Here is a 19,938-nt window from a genome sequence, read left to right on the forward strand (position 1 = left end):
GGGGGGGGGGCTGTGGCCCCTGTGGGTGGCAGGAAAACATATCGGTATTTAAAATTCACTTTATTATGATGGTAGAGACAGTGGCAGGCTTCCAAATTGATTTAACACTGTAGATAGATCAATAAAACATTGCCCAAATGACTGCTGTCTCTCTGTCTCTCACTCTCTCTCTACATATATATAGTGGTCTTTTGGTTTAATTGTGGGGGAACGTGGATTTGGGGGTATTTTACAGAGTGACTTTAGGATATTCTTATCAGGGATTTTTCAGTTTGCCAACAGGGAACACCAGAATTCCTGCTAGGGAGGCAAGTGGCAGGACTCTGCCTGCTCAGAGCTGGCACCTTGGACCCATCTGGCTGTGGCTGACCTCCTGGCCAGCTGGGATCAGGAGGACGTGCTTTGACAGTTCAAAGCAGGCCACCACACCTGGAACATTTTCCAGGCAATAGCTGCCGAGATGGCTGAGGCATACATGGCAGTAGTGCCGCACAAAGGCCAACCCTGCAGCCACAGCCCACTGACAGCTGGCCTAGAGGGGCAGATGTTCCTACTGGGTGTGCAGTCCCCATGCAGGTCTGGCAGGTGCGCAGCAGGTCACAGCCAGGCAGCAGCCACCACTGCCAGACTGATGCAGTGGGTAGAGGGTGCAGGGAGCTCTCAGGGCTGCTGCAGCAGTCCATCTGGCACAAGAGGTAGTGTCCCCAGGTACCAATTGGCCGGGCCCCAGAAGCTCCTGAGAGCGAGTAGCCCTGAGCTACTTGCCAGGACAGCTTGTTTCACTGCTGGGGACAGCACAGGTGCTGGCCCTGGGCTCTAGCTCCCCCTAGCTGCAGATCCAGGCGGAGCCAGGCAGGGTTATTTTGCCCCAAGTGGCACAATTTGCCCCCACCAAAGTGCATGTCCGGGCATGTGTGCTGAGGCAAAAAGCCCCGACTCAAATTTGCACCCCTCTATTTGAGCTGCTGCAAGCGCATGTGCCTGTATGTGTAGATGCACCTATTGACTCAGATAGTCCTTAAAAACTGTTGAGGATCTGGACCTTGGTTTGCATGGGCATTTTTGGAAGAAAAATGTGAATACCATATTTATTAAATTGCACTGGCTCTGATGAGGATTGAGTTAAATGAATCAGTTGTGTCTGTTTTTAAGTGACAAAACTCTGTAGGTTAGCGAGGAAAGGAAGACAAAGAATTTATTTGAAGAGCTTTCCTTGCTGATGTCAGCTGATTGGAGTCATCTCTCTTCCTTTTCATAGGGAATCTGACAAAACATATGAAGTCTAAAGCACACATGAAAAAATGCCTGGAGCTCGGAGTATCAATGACATCTGTGGATGATGCTGAAACCGAAGAAGCAGGTATGTCACACTGAGTTATTTTAGCTGGAATAGCCTTTGGAGTATGCAAATCACTCGTTACACTGTAGCACAGTGGCTGACATAGAATGAGTTAAGAAGACTATTTTTTTTTTTTAGAAAACAGGTCTTTGATATTTTATTAACAAGCAGTAAATATAAAAATATATAACCCATTTATTTGCACAAATTCTGGTTTTTAATATGACGTTAAATGGAGTAACACAGGATTGTCCAACTGGTAAGTGGTCAAACTGTGGGGCTTGTTGACATTGCCACTGGAGTACTGCATTGGTGTGGCTCTGAAACTCAGGGGCCATTACCTGCCATTGAATTCAGTCACTACTGGTGACTGAAATTGGCAGCAGGGGAAAAGCATGTGTATGTGTTGTGGGGAGGGAGGGAGGTTATATTCACCCCCTGAGTTCCAGATCTGTGCCAACACATTGACTCTGGCAACCATGCCTTTGCTTGCTCTGCTGCCAGAGGTGGGTCAGCTGGCTCATGAGAAGTCCTGACCCAGTCCATGAGGCCAAATAAGTAGGACATTCCTGTTTCTACATTTCAGTGTGCACAGAAAGTAAAAATTCAGCCCCTTGCAGAAGCCTAGAGGATGGGTTTCAAACTTATATTCTACAGGGGGTTGAATTGCACCTAGAATGTAATTGCTGAGGCAGTTATGGAGTTTTATTACGGTTATATTGTTTAGGTCAGTACTTCTCAATCAGGGTTCCTTTTAAGGGTGTTGTGGGGTGCCATGCAATTTTAGCACTGTTAGGTGTGGAAGCATCTACAAATGATTCACAGCATAAGCCCAGAGGTTTCAATAGCTATCCAAAGTGTCAAAGACATTCTGACCTGTAGTATCTTTCACAGATTTTCACAACAGAATTATTATTACTCTATTATTCTATTACTCTATTATTTTTCCATATTCAAAATACGAATGGAAACTAAAAGCTTGCATTTTCCACTTGCCTTTTCTACTGAGGGGTGCTTTGAGTCTAAAAAGGTTGAGAACCAATGGTTTAGGTTTTTTTGAAGAGCTGGTTGCGCAGCCATTTCATACAGAGCACATCTGTTAAAGTCAAAGGATGTTCTAAGTGTGGAATGGGTGCAGGATTTGGCTCAGAGTGTGTATCATGTGTACACTTCACTGACTTCTTGTGGTTGTTTCAGAAAATATGGAGGACATGCACCAGGAAACGGAGAAGAGTAGCAATGTGGCAAGCATATCAAGTGAACACCAGTTCTCTGATGCTGAGGAATCAGATGGTGAGGACGGAGATGACAATGATGATGACGATGAGGAGGAGGATGATTTTGATGATACCCAGGGAGACTCAACACCAAAAACAAGATCAAGAAGCACCAGCCCTCAGCCCCCCAGATTCTCTTCACTGTCAGTAAACTCTGCTGCGGCATCTCAAGGGGTGTCCTCTGACACTTCCATTTCAGTGGGACACACTTCCCTGATCAGTTACTTGGTTACTTTACCTAGTATTCAGGTAACTCAGCTCATCACACCAAGTGACTCATGTGAAGACTCACAGATGACAGAATATCAGAGGTTTTTCCAGAATAAAAGTACCGATTCAGAGCCTGACAAAGACAGGTTGGACATACCTAGCTGTATGGATGAGGATTACATGCTTTCACTAGACCCCAGCTCATCTCCAAGGGACCTCTCCCCTTCCAGCCATCAGTCCTCACCAGGGTATGATTCTTCACCATATAGAGATAATTCACCAAAGAGGTATTTAATGCCCAAAGGAGATCTGTCACCCAGAAGACATTTATCACCCAGGAGAGATATTTCACCCATGAGACATCTTTCCCCAAGGAAGGAAGCTGTGTTGAGGAGAGAGTTATCTCCAAGACGGGATGTTTCTCCGAGACGTCATCTGTCACCAAGGAGACCAATGTCACCTGGGAAAGACACATCTGCCAGAAGAGACTTGTCTCCAAGGAGAGAGAGAAGATATATGGCCTCAGTTCGAGCAGCATCACCCAGGAGGGGTTTATACCATAATCCAGCATTGTCTATGGGTCAATATTTACAGTCTGAATCTGTTCCACTGGGACATGGAGTAAGTATGAAAGAATATTTTAATTTTTGTTGTAAAAACCAGTGCTCTTATTTCACCTATATAGTGACTCTAGTGTGTTAAGTTCTGTTAAAAACATTTAGAAACATTTATAGGAGGGAAAAAGAGGGAGATTTAGCAGTCATAATTTCCTCAGAAACCTTCAAATAGAACATAGCAGATATGGCAGATACAGAATAAGTCAGGATTTTGATTGAGCCAGTTACAGTGACTGGGTACAGAACATTGCAGACTTGGGGTCAGAACTCCAGTAGTTGGTGCAAAATCAGAACAAAAATCTTTTGACTTTAATAACTTCAAAGGAATTATGCTGGTTTGCACGACCTTTGATGAGCCCCTTAGTATCTTTACATTTGTCTCAGGAGATTTATGGTAGCTCATAAAGACTATTAATGGGTTTGTCTTTCACCTTAAGATTGCCAGCTTCAGACCCAGCCCTGGCTAGTAGTGACCAAGGTCCTGTTACTGCAGTGTGATGGACAGACACTACTGAAATACTGGCTAGATAAATAAAATCAGTGAAGAAATGGGGCTCCAATTAGGAGCAGGGAGGTACCCATGTGCATCACACTGCATGGTTAGAGCCTAGAGATTGTTATCTTCCTATGACTGTTGACAAGTGCCTACATCCTAAAAAGTACCATCACAGCTGGCAGTTTTAGCAGGGATGCAAAGGTCTGCATCGAAACTAAAATATGTAAAAACTCCTGCTGCTAGGCCCTGTGATAGTCCTGTCTTGCAAATAAGTAAAGTACTGGATCTCTAAAGCTGTCAACTCGGCACTTTTCACAAGTGCTAATATTTAGAAAAGGCAGTGCACACACACTGTGTTTGAAGGAATTAGCTCATTTTTATTTAAGATTCTTCTTTTGGCCACATTGTTTGAACATTGCCTCTGCCATCACATTATATGTTCTTTAAAGTAAAATTCACATGTGTTGGTTCAATGTGGGCAAACAGTGACAGCTACAGGCTCCCACCTGGAACAATCCAGCAGGGCTGTGCTCATTGCTTTTCCATCATCTGTCTTGTTTGTTCATCACAGTTATGATGCCTCCCTGTGGATGACAAGAATTAACCTGGAAACTTATAAAAGTAGTAATTTCTGAACTTTGGAATTGGTTCCTTCGTGCAGTTTAGCACTCCTGCAGGCGTAATCGTCCTGGAGCATTACAGTTAGTAAAGAGAAAGGGCACACAATCAGTCACCATTTTTATTGGCAAATTAAGCAAAGAAAAAGATAAATGGTCACTAATTCAGCAGTCATAATATCTTGGCATCAAATGAATGATATTATATGGAACAACATAGTTGACATTGTTGCATTGTGAACAGAGAGCTGCAAGTCCTCTGAATGGCTAAATACACTGCATGAAACGCTGCTAGAGTACAAATTCCTGGAGGTCTAATGATATTACTGAAAGGGTATGTGACAAACTTCACCCTGGGCAACCTGACAGTACTTGCTACAATATTCACTTTCTCCGTTCTGCACCTCATCCTACAAGGTGCATAGCACAGTGTGAGAAATGTTTAGCACCATCAGCTCTGTACCTTGCCAGATTGGCTCTTGAAACGACAACATTTTTGAGGTAATGTTAGATCCATTTCAGTAAAATACATAAAAGAAAAATCATGTTATAATGAACAGCAGAAGCCCTTTGGCATCTCCGCTGTTTTTTTCATTCACACACTTGGATATAGGCCTAGACAGGACAGTGTGACTGGGGTAAATTTAAAGCTCTTAAATTTAGTAGAGAAAAGCAATACAAGAACCAACAGCTAGAAGCAGAAGGCAGACACATTCAAATAAGAAATTAGGCACACATTTTAACAGTGAGGGTGATTAACCACTGGAACAAACTATCTACCACAGGAAGTGATGGATTCTCCATCTCTATCTAGAAGATTTTCTTTAGCTAGATACAAGCTAAGCTTCAAAAGTTACTGGACTCATTGCAGAGGCAACTGGGGGATATTTAATCACCCACGATGTACAGGAGGTCGGAGAACAATGATCCCTTCCGGCCTTAAGCTTTCTAAATCTACAAACCAGGGCTGTCAGTTAATCGCAGTTAACTTGCGTGATTAACACAAAAACAAATTAACACATTAATTTTTTTTAATTGCACACATCATTTTGACCAGCAGAGCAGACCAGCCAGAGCCCACGTGCACAGCCCTGACCTTGGCCCACCCTGTTCCTAATCTGGACTTGCCTGCCCATGCTGAACAGCAGCTGCAGTGACAACGGCTTTGCAGAAGCTGCTGCTCAGCACAGGGGAAAAGCGGTCCCTCCCCATCATCACTGCTGGGCCCTTCTTTCTGCAGCCAGTCAGAGCCCATGCCCAGGCTGCCCTGCAGCTCCTCTCTGCTAACGTCACCGCTGCCTCCAGGCCACCCAGCAGAGCAGCGGTGGCAGTGCAGAGAAGCCACAGTGCAGCTGGGGCATGGACTCCAGGTGGCTGCAGCAAAAAGGGCCAAGCAGCAGTGAGGGAGAAAGGCCACATTTCTTCTGCACTGAGCATCAACTTCTGCCTGGCTGTTGCTGCTGTTCAGCATGGGCAAGTGAATTTGGAGCAGGCATGGGGGAGGCTGGGGTTGGGGCTGTTTGCACGGGTTATGTCTGGTTTGCTAAGGCTGGGGCAAGTTTGGAGCAGATGTGGGGCGGGCTGGGCTTGGGGCTGGGGCTGTGTGCTGTTGTTGGTGGTGGGAGGAGCCGCAGGGTGCACCAGGTCTGGGCTGATAGGGACAGGGTGCTGAGTATTGTTTAACCATGCAATTAAGCTTGTGATTGATTGCAACTTTTTTTTAAATCTTGCAATTAATTGCAATTATTTTTTTAAAAACCATTTGTCACCCTGACTACAAACATAAAAAGTGACCTTTTGTCTGAATTTTTCAGTCTCCTTTCAAGTAATCCTTGAGTTCATTGTAACTGAAAACTATTATATGAAAGGAAAGGGCTATTTTTTTCTCTTTCAAAACTGCATAGTTAAAATGTAAGTGACTGGTGCAGATTCCAGAATGAAATCCTGTTCCTTCTTCCCTACCTTTTTTGACTTGTTGGCCATTACAAAAATGATAGACAGCTATCAATAGAAGGGACTAACCCTATTTGCTCGTCACTGCCATTAGATCTCCTGGGGTAGGTATTACAGGAGCAGGGGTTTGCTTTGGTTCCTGTGGCTGGAAGTGTGTAATGGTAACTAGGAAAACAAGGTGGTCTTGCAGTTAAGCCAGTGGTCAGCTCCCTGGTTTCCCCATGGTCATGCTGTGTTGATTGGCTCCCACCCTCCACTTCAGGTATGCTTGCACTTTGGTTGTGCTGTACACACATATTTTAGGATTTAAAAGCACCATATAACTATCAATTCTAGTTTTTTCCAGAGGAAAAGAAAAAGAACAAAAGAATAGCAGCTAAAGGCAATAAAAAAAGAAAAATGTTGACTTCCCTACAATAGCAGTTATTTCACAGACACTGTCTCCAGGGCAGGTCTGACACTGTTGGTGAGGCTGGTAAACAATGTTGTTTAATTGAACCTTTGAAACATAAAAGCGCAACTCTGTATTGGAATAGGGAGGGCCATTAGACTTTACTGCAGTAGGATTCTCTTAGGGGATTTTGGAGCAATTGTCAACCCTGCTGCCCTTTACACAGGTTCAGTATCTGCAGTCATAGCTGGGACAAGGGGCCCATTTCCATATTTTCCCCTTGGAGGAGGTTGGTGCCATTACCAAAGAGAAGTAATTTATCTTCCCAGCCACTTTGTACCAGACCTAATACAGGCTGAGAAGGTGGGGGAAGAGGGAAAGGCTGCTCGTGTCCTCCTTTCCTTTACAGGAGCTGTACTCAAGACCCTTCCTTACGCTTTAGAGGGGGATAAAAGCATCTTTTTAAAAGTTGTTCCCATTGGCTTTCAGCCAGGAGGTTGAAAGCAGAATACAGGGTGGTGCCATCCCAGTTCTCACATCCAGTTGATGTGCAGTTCCTGTACAACTTGTTTGTGGTTCTGTTTTGCAGCACTTCCTCTCCTTTATGTTGGCTGTAACTAGGCTGGGATTTTCAGTGGACCTGAAATTTTGGCACCTCTTACACTCTTTGAAAACCCCATCTTGAATTTATCCTGGGTCTGAAGGCTCTATCGATTGTGTCCATGTGTTTATGCAGCAGTGCTCTGTCTTGTGTTCTGCCTGCCAGTAACTTTCCTGATGGAATTCAACATGTTGTTGTCTTTTACCTAAGATACTTTGGGACATGGCAATCAAAAGGAGTGGTTTTTTTCTCATGCCGTCTACCACAACCTGGGATCTCCAGAGGTGTTCTACGGCCACTGGCAGGATATTCTGTGAAGGGCACTTGGCTTTGAAATGTGATCTTCCCCTTAATCCAGTACAGCCCAGCTTTGCTGTATTAACTAGGCACATGACAAAGCCCACATCTTTTTTTCTCCAGACTTGGGAATGAGGCAGATATATTAAGGATAGACTATTGGCTTTGTGTTGGGGTTATGGTGTGAAAGTCTGACTGCAAGGCAGGTCAGAAAGTGTGGTGGAGATTGTCAGGGTTGTTGGTCATGGCTGTGTTGGTCTAAGGACATAGGCAGGCAAGGTTCTTTGAGTAGATGTGATATGTTTTATTAGACCAACTGAGTAGCTGGAAAAAAGTTCTTAGCAAGCTTTTGGGTGCAATCGCCCTTCTTCAGGCATAGGGAGTCTTTGCTGTTTTGAGACTCCAAGGAATGAGAGAAGCTAAAAGTGGTACAGGATGTCAGTGGAGATTTTCAGTATTTCATATGGAATATTGCAGTTTGAAAGATTATCAAGCCCCCTCTTTTACCTTCCCATGCCTAACTGGCATGTGTGCAGCTATGGAACTGCAGTCCTGCAGTTTGAAGTCTACATAACTATACTCAGAGCATACTCAGAGAGCCATACTCTGGCTGCGTGGGTGCTTGGGGAGAAATAGCCCAGGCTTGTGTGTAAGCCGGGTATGTTCCAAAACATTAATTACAGGAAAACCACATCTCGTGCATGCTTGTCAGAGGAGGAGAGAGCCCTCCTACATTTTACACTGATGATTTTCAGCCAGGGTGTGGGGGCACCCAGGTGTGCATTGAGATCCTTTGAAGGGTGCCATGGGGTGTGAGGAAATAAGCCAGGTGTGGGGAGATAAGCAGATAAGCACAGGCTCAGACTGAGTCCCTTACTGGCTGTTCCCCTGCCCCCTGTGCCTGGCTCTTTTGCAAGGAAGTAAGCATCATAATAAACAAGTTAGTTTTTGAAATGGGATGCCGTTAAATTCATGAAAGTTATGGAGAGTTGCCATGAGTCTGTTGAGCAGTGCCTTAAGTCTAAAAAGCAATCAGGGCTCACAGACAGGGGTGATATCTTTTATTAGATCAACAAGACTTTTGCAAAAAAAAAACAAGCTTTCACGCACAAACACCCTTCATCAGAAAAAAGATTGTAAAAGTCCTCCTGGGTAGAAATGAGAAATTAAGTCTAAAAAGGTACTTTAGACAACAGACAGGGCACTTGCTTATGAAGCAGGCAACCTAGGCTGTACGCCTCCTTCATCTAGGGAGCGTTTGAATCTGGAGCTTCGACTGCCAAGTAAAATTCCTTAACCACCTTCCCATTATGCCAAGTGCTTTCCAAGCCTCCTCTTGAGACTGGCCTATTGGGCAGCCAGGAGAGGAAAAGACAAAGCAGCATCTATCTCCTTGAGCTACCCTCCCTGTACAACTTCCCCATTTGTTCTGTTATTAGAAGAAGAGAAGCATTTTATCTTTGAAAGGGCATCTCCCTAAATGAGCCAAAATATTATAGTCTTTAAAAAAAAAAAAGATGCCCCTTCCTAAAAAGGGAAAGTCATTTTGCAGAGAAACTTTATCAGGGCTTGGTAAATATATTGCCTTCTGTTCCCCTTTGTGGCAGGGGACTCAGCAAAGGGATTGAATTGGGCCATGGAAAGCAGCTGGTGTAGTTGGCAGCCGCCCCTAAGGACAAAACAAGACTGGGAATTGAATGGCTCGGGGAACCTTTTAAAAAGACAGGATGGGCAGCTGTGGTTCAGGGTTCGCACTGAAAAGGTCGTGTACGTTATAAGGCATTGGATCTGATGTCTGACAGTTTCATATCTGAAGATATGGCTGTGTTTAATCATAAGGATGTCCCTTTATTTCATCTTTCCTTTTAATTTAGTTGTAAAATAGGAATCACTCTAGCCTGGGTGGCATGCTAGGCCAGTATAGTTAAGGAACATAGAGAAGTGATGTAATTAGCATCATGTCTGGTGGCTTATGACTTCCCAGAGTCTGCTATGGGCACTTTTTGGTTCAAGTTCAGAATAGGGCTCACATCTATGAATCTGTAGCAAGATGCCTTAACCCCCGTATGCCCAAATGATGGCAGGCTTGAACCAAAAAGCCCAGACTAACTTCTATCCTACTTTGGAATTAGAGGGACTCCGACTGTGGACCTGAGCTTGACTGGCTCCTACTTCTATAAAGTTTTGATGCAGAATACTGTATGTGAACATATGTGAGCTTTAGGAGGCTCAGAATCTCAATCCAGAAGTAAATTTTTTGTCTTGGGTCCTCTGCTTGATTCCATGGTCATCACAGGTTCAGATACATTTAATTAGAGGTTCTGAGTATCCAAGCTCATTCTACCAAGAGCTATATGCCTTTGCAGGATTTTTTGTTGTCCTGGTTCTATTTCTATTGAGGTCAAGTTTACATCAGATGTAGTAGTAATAGAGATCTTGGCTTGGGAAGCAGCTGAGGACTCTAGAGCTGAGAAGCACTGTGGCTGAAAAAATATATAAGAAGGCTGATTATATGGAAAGCCTGGAAATTTGGGGCATCATCTGGGAAATCTGGGACACTGCCCACTTCCCAGACCCTCTAGGCCCCCTGCACACTCACAAGTTGGCAGGGGCAGGGCAGCAGCCAGCCAGTATCAGTCTCTGAAATCTGGGACTGTCCCGGCTAAACTGGGACACATGGTCACCCTATATGTAAGCAACACTGCCGAGGGACCACAAATCTCTAAAGCTTTGGCAAGCTGTCTTTCCAAGGTGCTTGCATTAGAGAGCCCTGAAATGGTCATGACTTTCAGCACTATCAGATCAGTGGTTTGGCAGTTGCTTCTTCCTCAAACTTTGTTTCTCCTTCGGCAGTACAGTGACCTGCTACCATGTTTTCTTATGACAGTTTTTGTGGGGTTTATGTCTTACATTTTTCTATGAGCATATCTCAAGCCTGGGTTTGGTGATCTCAGGTCATGCCTCATGTCCCAGCATTGATAGATCTCGAGCATTATAAAGGTGCTGTGAATCATGAGATTCTGCAATTGGGGCAGCAAATGTGGAATAGTTAATTGCCTTCTAAACCAGTTCCCCAGTCAGCAGGCTGATTAATGCCTTGGGAGGTAGGATCTCCTGGCAGTGAAATGCCAGTGATGTCAGTGATGCTCAGAGCATTAGCATCTTGTGGCATAGTCCCTAAACTGCATGCACCAGGGCTGTGTTTAGCAGCACATCCAGTAAGAAGTGAATACATTTCCCCCTATGTATTCAGGGAAGAGTATTTTAGGCATTTGAGTTCCATGAGAGTCCTTAAAAGGTAGATCCATACATGAAAAGGTAGCCCTGCCTTTCTTCCAGCCCTATTGCTTTAATCCCTAATTAGCAATGTATAATTATCCAATGAAAGACAAATGAGACAAATCAACAGACTTAAAGGAGGGAATTTTGTATCTCAGGATGTTTGTAATATGGAACAAATAAAAGCTTTTCAACTTTTAATCACTCTTTCAAGACAGGACTTGGTGGGAAGAAATCAAAAAGTCATACCTTGCAATTAGTGTGTGATGGGTTTTATGAAATCCAGTATTTTTCATAATCACTTTTAGAGACATAACTTTCATTGCCAGTGAATTGGGACACTAGTATTATTATTTAATAAATCCTTTATAATAATTCATTAATTAATATGGCACTATTGCCCAAAGGCCTCAATCAGGATTGGTGTTCTGTTGTATTAAAGCCTGTTTACATAATTGTGTTCTCTGCCTGGAAGCCAAGGAGTTAGATGTGCATGGAAACAGAACTACCCTTCTGTCAAAAAGGTAGTCAGGGGTGAAGAACATTATGGAAAAGCTTGCTCTGATGTTACCCATGTAATAGGGGAATTCATTTTCCAGGGCTTCAGTCCTGCACATTTCTCCGGAATACGTGCATTATATCTGATAATATTTTTCCTATACTGATGACTAGCACAACAACTGAATGGGACCGTAGTATGAACAAGAGCTGTCAGTGCGATTCTGTAGCCAGCAGGGCAAACAATACTCTGGCATGCATCTCAAGCAAAACCAAGGAAGTGATTCTTCCGCTTTACTTGGCATTGGTGAGACTACAGCTGGAGTACTGGGTCCAGTTCTGGGTGCCGCACTTCAACAAGGATGTGGGAAAGCTTGAGGGAGTCCAGAGAAGAGCCACCTGTATGATCAGAGACTTGCAAGACAAGCCATACGAGGAAAGGCTGAGGGACTTGGGTCTCTTCAGCCTAAAAAAGAGAAGGCTAAGAAGGGACTTGGTAGCAACTTACCGCTACATCAGGTGAACATATCAAGGGCTTGGTAAACAACTGTTCACCAGGGCATCTTTGGTGAAAACCCAGAGTAATGGCCACAGAAATCTTCAAGAGACTGGATGGTTACCCTGTTGGGGTCACCTGACCCCCATTGTCTTTCCTGTCTAGTGCAGGGGGGCTGGACCCAATGATCTTGCGAGGTCCCTTCCAGCCCCTTACAATCTATGAACTTCTTGGTGACAAAAAAGGGACCACTAAAAAGTATATTTCCCAGAAGGAGAGGGCCAATCTCCAGTGCAGACTGCCAATGCCAGCACTGTAGTTATTTGCAGAATTTGTACATGTCGATGTGTTAACCCTGATGTCTTAGCCAAATTTCTCCTGGTGAAATTCCTTACGATTTCTTCTTTATTTTCAGTGGAATATGGTACTCTTTCCTTTCTGACCTAAGGTGCTGTAAAGCAATTCTATATGCTACCTAACAGCAAGCTGCTTTTTTGGACTAGACTTTGTGAACCTTCTCTATATATCCTATATTATGTTTATAAGCAATGAATGGAGTTTACAAAATACTTTCAGAGCCCCCTGAACTGTAGATTGTTTGGCACACACGGTGTATAAGAGAAATTGGACAGGCTGGTTAGTTGCATGGGATTTTGCTAGAAATAGAACTGACCATTTTTGCTGTTTTTCTGATTACAGAAAAGGGGGTTGTCTCAGGGTCCTTACTTCAATATGTATGGAGAAAAAGGCGTTCCAGAACATCACGGGTCTAGCCTGTTCCCTGAAGGTCCTAATGACTACATCTTCAGTCACCTTCCACTACACTCCCAGCAACAAATCCGAGCACCTATCCCTATGATGCCTATTGGAGGCATCCAGATGGTCCATTCGGTACCTGTGGCCCTGTCAGGTTTACATCCTCCGTCCACCTTACCCCTGCAGAGAGAAGGCTCTGAGGAAAAGCAAAGGTTAACTTCAGAAACACTTACAAAAGAATCCTATAGCATTTCTAAACACCACGAGAAACGTACCTCTCCTCACAATGCTTTATCCAGTGTATCCTCTTCTTCGCTACTATTGTTGAAACAAAGCACTTCAGAAGATGGTTTAGTAGCTACAGAGAGGGAACAGGAGGAAAATATACAGACTTGTACAAAAGCCATAGCTTCTCTGCGAATCGCCACAGAAGAAGCTGTTCTGCATGGGGTAGAGCAGCCGCAGAGGGTTTCTGAGCCTCATCAGAAACCCTTAGAAAGTGCACATTTTAGCATTAAACACTTTAGTGGATCTGAGCCAGGCCAGCCCTGTGCCTCAGCCACCCATCCTGACTTGCACGGTGGTGAAAAGGACATTTTTGGTACATCACAGACTGCGTTAGCTCATTCCACCTTTTACAACAAGAGCTTTGTGGATGTCAGACAGTTAGGCTTTCACAGTAGGAAAGAATCCCCATCAAGCACACAGGAAAGGAAAGATCCATCATCTGAGAAGAGCAAACTGCATTGATACAAGATGAGTGGAGACTTTTACCCATACATTTACCCTTTTTTCTTTCCTAGAGATAGAAGAAGTATTCAACTTTACAGCATGCCTGGTCTAAGTTACAGTAGTTTGCTATTATATATACTTTTGTTATATCAAAAGAATTAGTTAAAATAACAAGTCATCATGAGCCTGACCAAAATGAAATTTGAAATTCTTATTGGGTCTGGTACTTTTAAATTGTACAGATGTTTGTGCCTTTTCTTTACTTTGCTTATATTCTTATAAGCATTTTTTTAGCAGTAATTTGTACATATTTTAGAATTTGTGTATCTGCTTTGTAATAAATGTAATTTCTTTCCTTTTTTGGACACTTGGATCTAAATGATGTAAAGCAAAACAGCATCAATATATATGTGAGGTTGCACTAAAACATATTTTTATATGATTAAAACTGAACAGCTTTTATGTACAGCTCTGATTCTGTAATACTAATATTTATTTACTTTGTTTCATAAATTGTAAATTTTTTTCTTAATGTTGTGGATTGCTTTTCTATGTGAAGCATGGGATTTACTGTTGCGTAATTAGAACAAAAATGTATATTGTAAACAAGATATTTAAACTAGAGTATCTTATCTTATTCTGCACTTATGCATTAGTTAAAGAAAAGATAAAGGATGTATCAGTCAGTTCTTAACTCTTGTAATTTTTTTTGTCTCTTGTTTGCTGGATTGACTCTAACTTAAGTGCTGATTGTGATTTTAAACTGATAGTACCGTAAAGCATTAAAGTAAAACAATGTGCTATTGTGAGTTTTTTCAAAGCTTTATAAAACAGTTATAAATATATTAAAAATATTTGGTCTTATGTGAACATGTTGATCTATATACTCCTTTAAACAAATGGGAAAACATTCCACCCCATGTAAATAAGTACAAGTGCATCACTGGTACAATTCTTTGTAACTCGTTTGGATGTGAGGGGTATGATCTGCTGCCATGGAAGTTGGTGAGAGCTGTGACATTGACTTCAGTGGAAGCAAGATCAGGACAAAGGTCAATCCATATGGAGGGTCTTTAAGGGGTAAAAAAAAAGGTAACAAAGCACATATGACTGTCTAGAACTTGGTTATCGGCTGGCCCAATGGTTTGGAAAGCAGTGCTGTGCGCTGCATGAGGAAAACATAAACTCTGACAGACCTTTGGCTTCTTTCCACAAGCTAATGGTGTGGAGCTAGATGTAATCGCATGAAGAGTGAAACATGGGATCTAGGATGTTGAGAATGGGGTGTGAGGAGAAAAGAAGATGGACACCTGTTCTAAACACCTCCAGCTGGTCTGTCCTTACTATGGTACTTGTATCAACTTTAAGGGAGGCTATCCATCCACCCATCTGATGGGAGTAAGTGTACCACAACTGTGGTCATCAGCTCTCCTGGCCATATAGAGAGCACCGCTACAGTGGCCATCTGCAGGGGACAAGGTTCATGAACAAGAAAGAAGTATTCTTTAAGAAAAAAGCATCCCTAGGATACCATCTGGATTGGTGTTTAGTCAGTGTGGGGGGAAGTGAGGAGGAACCCATGTTTGGATATTTGAAGGAATGGTGGGTTACCATGACCACCATCAATACACACACACACACACACACACACACACACACAACCCCCAAAATCTGGGTTATTTTTTGTGCTATTTAGTGGACTATAATTCTGTGAAACCAAGTTTGTATATTGAATTACAATACATTTAAGGAGTGTTCTTTAAAAAGAAATAAATATACAGTTACATGCATGAGGTGTGTAGTTTTCATGTGTTTTTTGATTTTTCCAAGTTTATTTGTGAAGCCTGTTAGTGTGATATTACATTATCTGTGCTTTTGATTCCCAAGTGTTGACTGAGTAAATAGAAGACTGTCGTGTATGCAGAAGCTGAAAAAGCAGATCATATTTTGGTCTCCTACCAGATATCATCAGACTACAGTTTATTTCCCCGGTAATGAGATGTTGGAGCAAATCCTCAGCTGGTATAAATTGTCATAGTTCCATCAATGGTGCTAAGAAAATTTACAGCTGCTGAAGATCTGCCTTGTTATGTCCATTGCAGTGTGTTTACCTTTATTCCTGATTATTATGGTAGCCTTGCCAAGTTGTGTGAATGCCAGGAACTGGCTCATATAAGCCTGGAGAGAGGAGAAGGAGAATATTTAGTAAGAGCCAAGATGCATGCAGGATCATGTACCCATGTAAAAGGAGGACTCAGTAACAAATTAAAAAAACAAAATCTTATCTAACAAAACCTCTATTATCCTACTGAGGTATTAATTCACTTAAGAACAAAATGCCCTGCACAATGGACAAATAATCACACTTTTTTTTTTATTAAAACAGAGCCTAGGGTGCTCCAGAAGTAAAATCTCTGCTAATATTTCCTTTATTAAAATCTCTTCTGTTGCAGGATTTTTAGCTTGCTGGTTTGCTTGTTTTAATTAATTTGAACCTGCAGTTTACCGTCAACTTCTGATCTTGGGGGACATGGTTTTTTTTTAAATAATTGGTGAGCAATGGTAATTGGTTTTTGGGTCTTTTTTCTGGTTTCAGTAGAACGACCTCGAAGAGGTTAAAGATGCTTTGTTTTCATTTCGATTGCCTTTTTCTAATGATTTAGTACTTATATAGTGCTTTGAAAAGTGTATATCATTATACAAATGTTAGATATTTGTTATTGTATCTATGCTTTAAAAAAAATCAAAAGGAGAAACTTACATGAAGCGGGCAGTTGGCATAGAATACTCCAAAGCAACTGCATTTAATTTTCAAAATGTACTTAAGGGGAGTGCTCAAAAGTATTTTTGTGACTAAAAGTTCAGAAACATATCCACTGGGCTCTTCAGAGTGCCCAATGGGTTTGGCTCCTAACTTCAATTGCTTTCATGGGCTTCACTGGTAGGAATATACAGTTGTAGCCCTACTGCCTATTTCATCCTCCTTTCTATTCTCAGCAGTAGTAACCAGTTCTTGGTCACTCTTTAAACTTCTATGAGAAGCCAGGTAAAGTAATCCTGGGCTATGTTTGTGCTTATGAAATAGTCTAAGAGGGTTAAAAGAGAGCCTTAATAGAGATTAATAGAGTACTGTCAAAATTATAAAAAACTACCTAATCTACTGTATATGTTTTTATATTGAAGTCGTGAAACATCTTATAGAATTCTAAAGCAGGAATAGAGTTACTTAGTATACTGAATGGAAAGATTATGGTTTTCTAATAAAATCTGTATGGCTGTTCTTAAGATACTAGGGAGATATGGACACCCTGGAAAGTTCCTTCCATCTACAGAATGGGGTTACTACTATTCACCTTTATATATCAGTGAAGGAAAAATATCCTGAACAATCATTTTATGACATCTGTAGTATTAAACCCTGAGTAAGATAGCTAGCTACCAATTGCTATAGCATGCACATGGACATTTACTGAACTAGGACTTACTGATAAAATGGCTGCAATATTAATAAGCCTAAAGACTAGATACAACAGCTATGCCTAAAGCAGGACTTAGGTGGAACTGATCCCCCTAAATCTAAAATTGTGCTCAATCAAGCGCAGGTTCAGTTGCTATCAAATTTTGGGAGCCTTAACTCACTCAGTGATTCTCTATTTGACCCTCTAGCTTCCTAGGTTTGACTCTAACTTCCATTGCTTTCATTAGCTTCGCTGATGGGAATTATGGTTACAGCCCTACTGCCTATTTCACACTCCTTCCCTTTCTCAGCTGTAGTAAACCCATTCTTGATCACTGGGAATGCCTAAAACTATTCCACCCTGTGCAGTTTTCTATTTTGGCCCAACTGGAATCTAAAGTCTAAGTGTTCTTCAGTGTATGTTCCCTAAAGGGTTAATTCTAGTAGCTGTTCTCACAGCATACCTATCATATATCAACAGGATTCAGCTCTTCACAAAATACAGTTGTGGCCACCATATTTTTAAATGCAGCCAGTGGTGATTTCTATCTTTTGTCTAATAGTTACAGCACATGCCTGGGATGTACTGGGATGTAATTTCTTCCTCTATCTTAGGTGATTCATCCCCACACCTCTGTGTTTCATCACTCGAGCCCCCGGGCTGTTTTGGAAAGAGGTACATCTCCACCCTTTCTATTGACACTGTTCAACAGCATAGAAAAGAATGCAGGTTTTCTCAAGTCAGAAGAAAAGAATATGAATCTAGGCCTGTAAGCAAGGCAGTCACCTGGGAGAAAGGATACCTAGATTTAAGTCCTTGCTCCAATGGCTGCTTCATATAAAATGAAATGAATAATCTGGGAAACAGGGACTGGCACTGGAGAGGCACATTGCTGGCCTGGCTACTGCCACCACCACCAACACTGCCCCATGTGCTGCTGATGCCCAGGGCACTCCAATGCCTCTGATGTAGGCCATGCCCAGGCATTCATTTCTGGTGGTAGAAAAATAGACTGGGAGCTGGAGCATACATATGTCCCAGACCCCTGGCTGGGGAGGTACACAGGCAAGCTCTCCAGCCAGAGAGCACTAGAGGGCTGCTCCCTGGGTCATGTCTACTCTTAAGGGAGCCCTCTAATTGCCCTCTCCCCTGCTTGGAGTCTGCAGTGATTGGCAGGACAAGGGGCCAGTCTCCATTGGTGTGAATCCTTTTTCCCACTGCAGGAGAAAAGTGCATGCTCCTTGCACTCCTCCAGAGCAGGGTGGTGTGAGGCCAGCAGTTGTGATGCAGTAGTAAGGCTACACAAGCCTTGCCACAACAGATGAATGCTCCCCCTGCCCCTAATTCCCTGGGTTGGCCTAGACCATTGTGGGGTGAGATGAGGGTGTTGGCATGCTCATCAATGCTCCTGGGCCCAGGAGGGGTCTAGCTGCTGTTGCTGCTCATATACCTTCTCCAGACTGGGATGACCCCAGTCTTGGGAAGGCATGGGGAGTATTTCCCCACTGCTCCATTCCTGGTGAACCAGGAGCTGCAAACTACGGCTGTCAACTCCTGGACGGTGAGGAGTAGAGTACAGGTGTTCATTCTTGCACAACAAACTCCTGCAGTCGAGATCTTTCCTGTCAAATGACAAGACAAAGGAGTGAATCTTGCTCATTCCTTTGGCAGAACAGTTGTAGTTTTCCTAGGACTGAGTTGCGGATTCCAATTTGACAGAGACCCATATGCAGTCCTTGCTGAGGAACCTGCACCCCTGTCAGGGGCAAGTTGGCTATAATAAGTTGCCCTGTTATGTTTAAACAGTACTTTCTAAAGTTATGGGGGGAAGGGGGCATTGTGTGTAGTAAGGGAGACCCTTTGAGTGTTTCCTTAATTTGTGAAGTGTCTCTGTTGATCTTGCATGACCATACCAGATTTTTTTCTTTTAGAAAAGTTTGCAAGGTCTATCAATATGTGGTAGATGTATGATTGAAATAAAACAAGCTAAATAAATGTACTAATTCCACGTGGGCAGTGCTGTGATATTACTAGATTGAATTCATGTCTGTGAAAAGGCAAGTGTAATGCCCATACACCGCTTAAAGACTTTTATAAGACTTGATTTGGCTTATGATCTGCACTAGTAACAGCTGTGAACAATACTTTTAGTGTCTATTTTATGGAGACTTTTAAGACATATTGGGCATCTATACATGTGCTCTGGGGTGGATGGGGGAAGCACTTCAATTAGAGCGGCACTGAGAGCTGCTGTAACTAAAGCACTGGCAGTGGCACATGTAGTCAGCGTCCTACATTTCAAAATGGTGGTGGGGGCATTTTAATTAAAGCTCGTTGGATGAGGCCCCCCCCACCCATCATTTTGAAATGTGGGGATGCTGAATACATATGACTTGGAGGCTGCTGGAGCACACTATAGTAGACTTGCAGCAGACTTGATTAGTGGAGCCCTTAACTTGCCTTGTTCTGCACTGCACTTCCTTTCCAGTGTAAAACTGACTGTCTACAAACAGAAAGGATCTCAGCCAGGTCTCCAGGACAGGCTGAGGAGCTGACAAAATACACGGCCAATCTCTACACAGAAACAGGGGTAATGAACTCAGCCCTTTATATAGGCTGGACAACAGGCTGCAGAAAACAGTGTTAGAAAAAATAAACAGAAATAAGTTCTAACAATTGCCGCTCTGTTGACTCTCTCCGTGTTTCTGTTTTATTTGGTTCTTCATCTTGAGGTGCCTGAATCTTAATCAGCAGTAGACTTAATTAAAAACAAAAACATTATCACTGCATAGACCCTCCTTTTGTATTGGTCAATGACAAGTGACATCCTCTGACTGGCGTGACTATTCTGAGGCAAACTAAGAAGTATAATCATGTACATAGACACATGCGCATGCACACATACAGAAACCCTCTGGAAG

At 42.8% G+C, this 19,938-nt stretch overlaps 1 protein-coding gene across 2 annotated transcripts in view; it reads left to right on the forward strand.

The window, feature by feature from the left end:
- HIVEP2 (human immunodeficiency virus type I enhancer binding protein 2) overlaps positions 1 to 15,349 on the forward strand; it is a 122,854-nt gene extending 107,505 nt beyond the window's left edge. For both annotated transcript variants that reach the window (XM_019550154.1, XM_019550155.1), the window contains 3 exons: positions 1,259 to 1,360; positions 2,537 to 3,447; positions 12,771 to 15,349. In XM_019550154.1, coding sequence (XP_019405699.1) covers positions 1,259 to 1,360; positions 2,537 to 3,447; positions 12,771 to 13,577 — 1,820 coding nt within the window. In that variant the 3' untranslated portion in view covers positions 13,578 to 15,349. The remainder of the gene's footprint in view (positions 1 to 1,258; positions 1,361 to 2,536; positions 3,448 to 12,770) is intronic.
- Positions 15,350 to 19,938: the final 4,589 nt, after the last annotated feature.

This window comes from Crocodylus porosus, unplaced genomic scaffold (assembly GCF_001723895.1).
Source record: "Crocodylus porosus isolate Cpor-Errol unplaced genomic scaffold, CroPor_comp1, whole genome shotgun sequence".
Classification (NCBI taxonomy): domain Eukaryota; kingdom Metazoa; phylum Chordata; order Crocodylia; family Crocodylidae; genus Crocodylus; species Crocodylus porosus.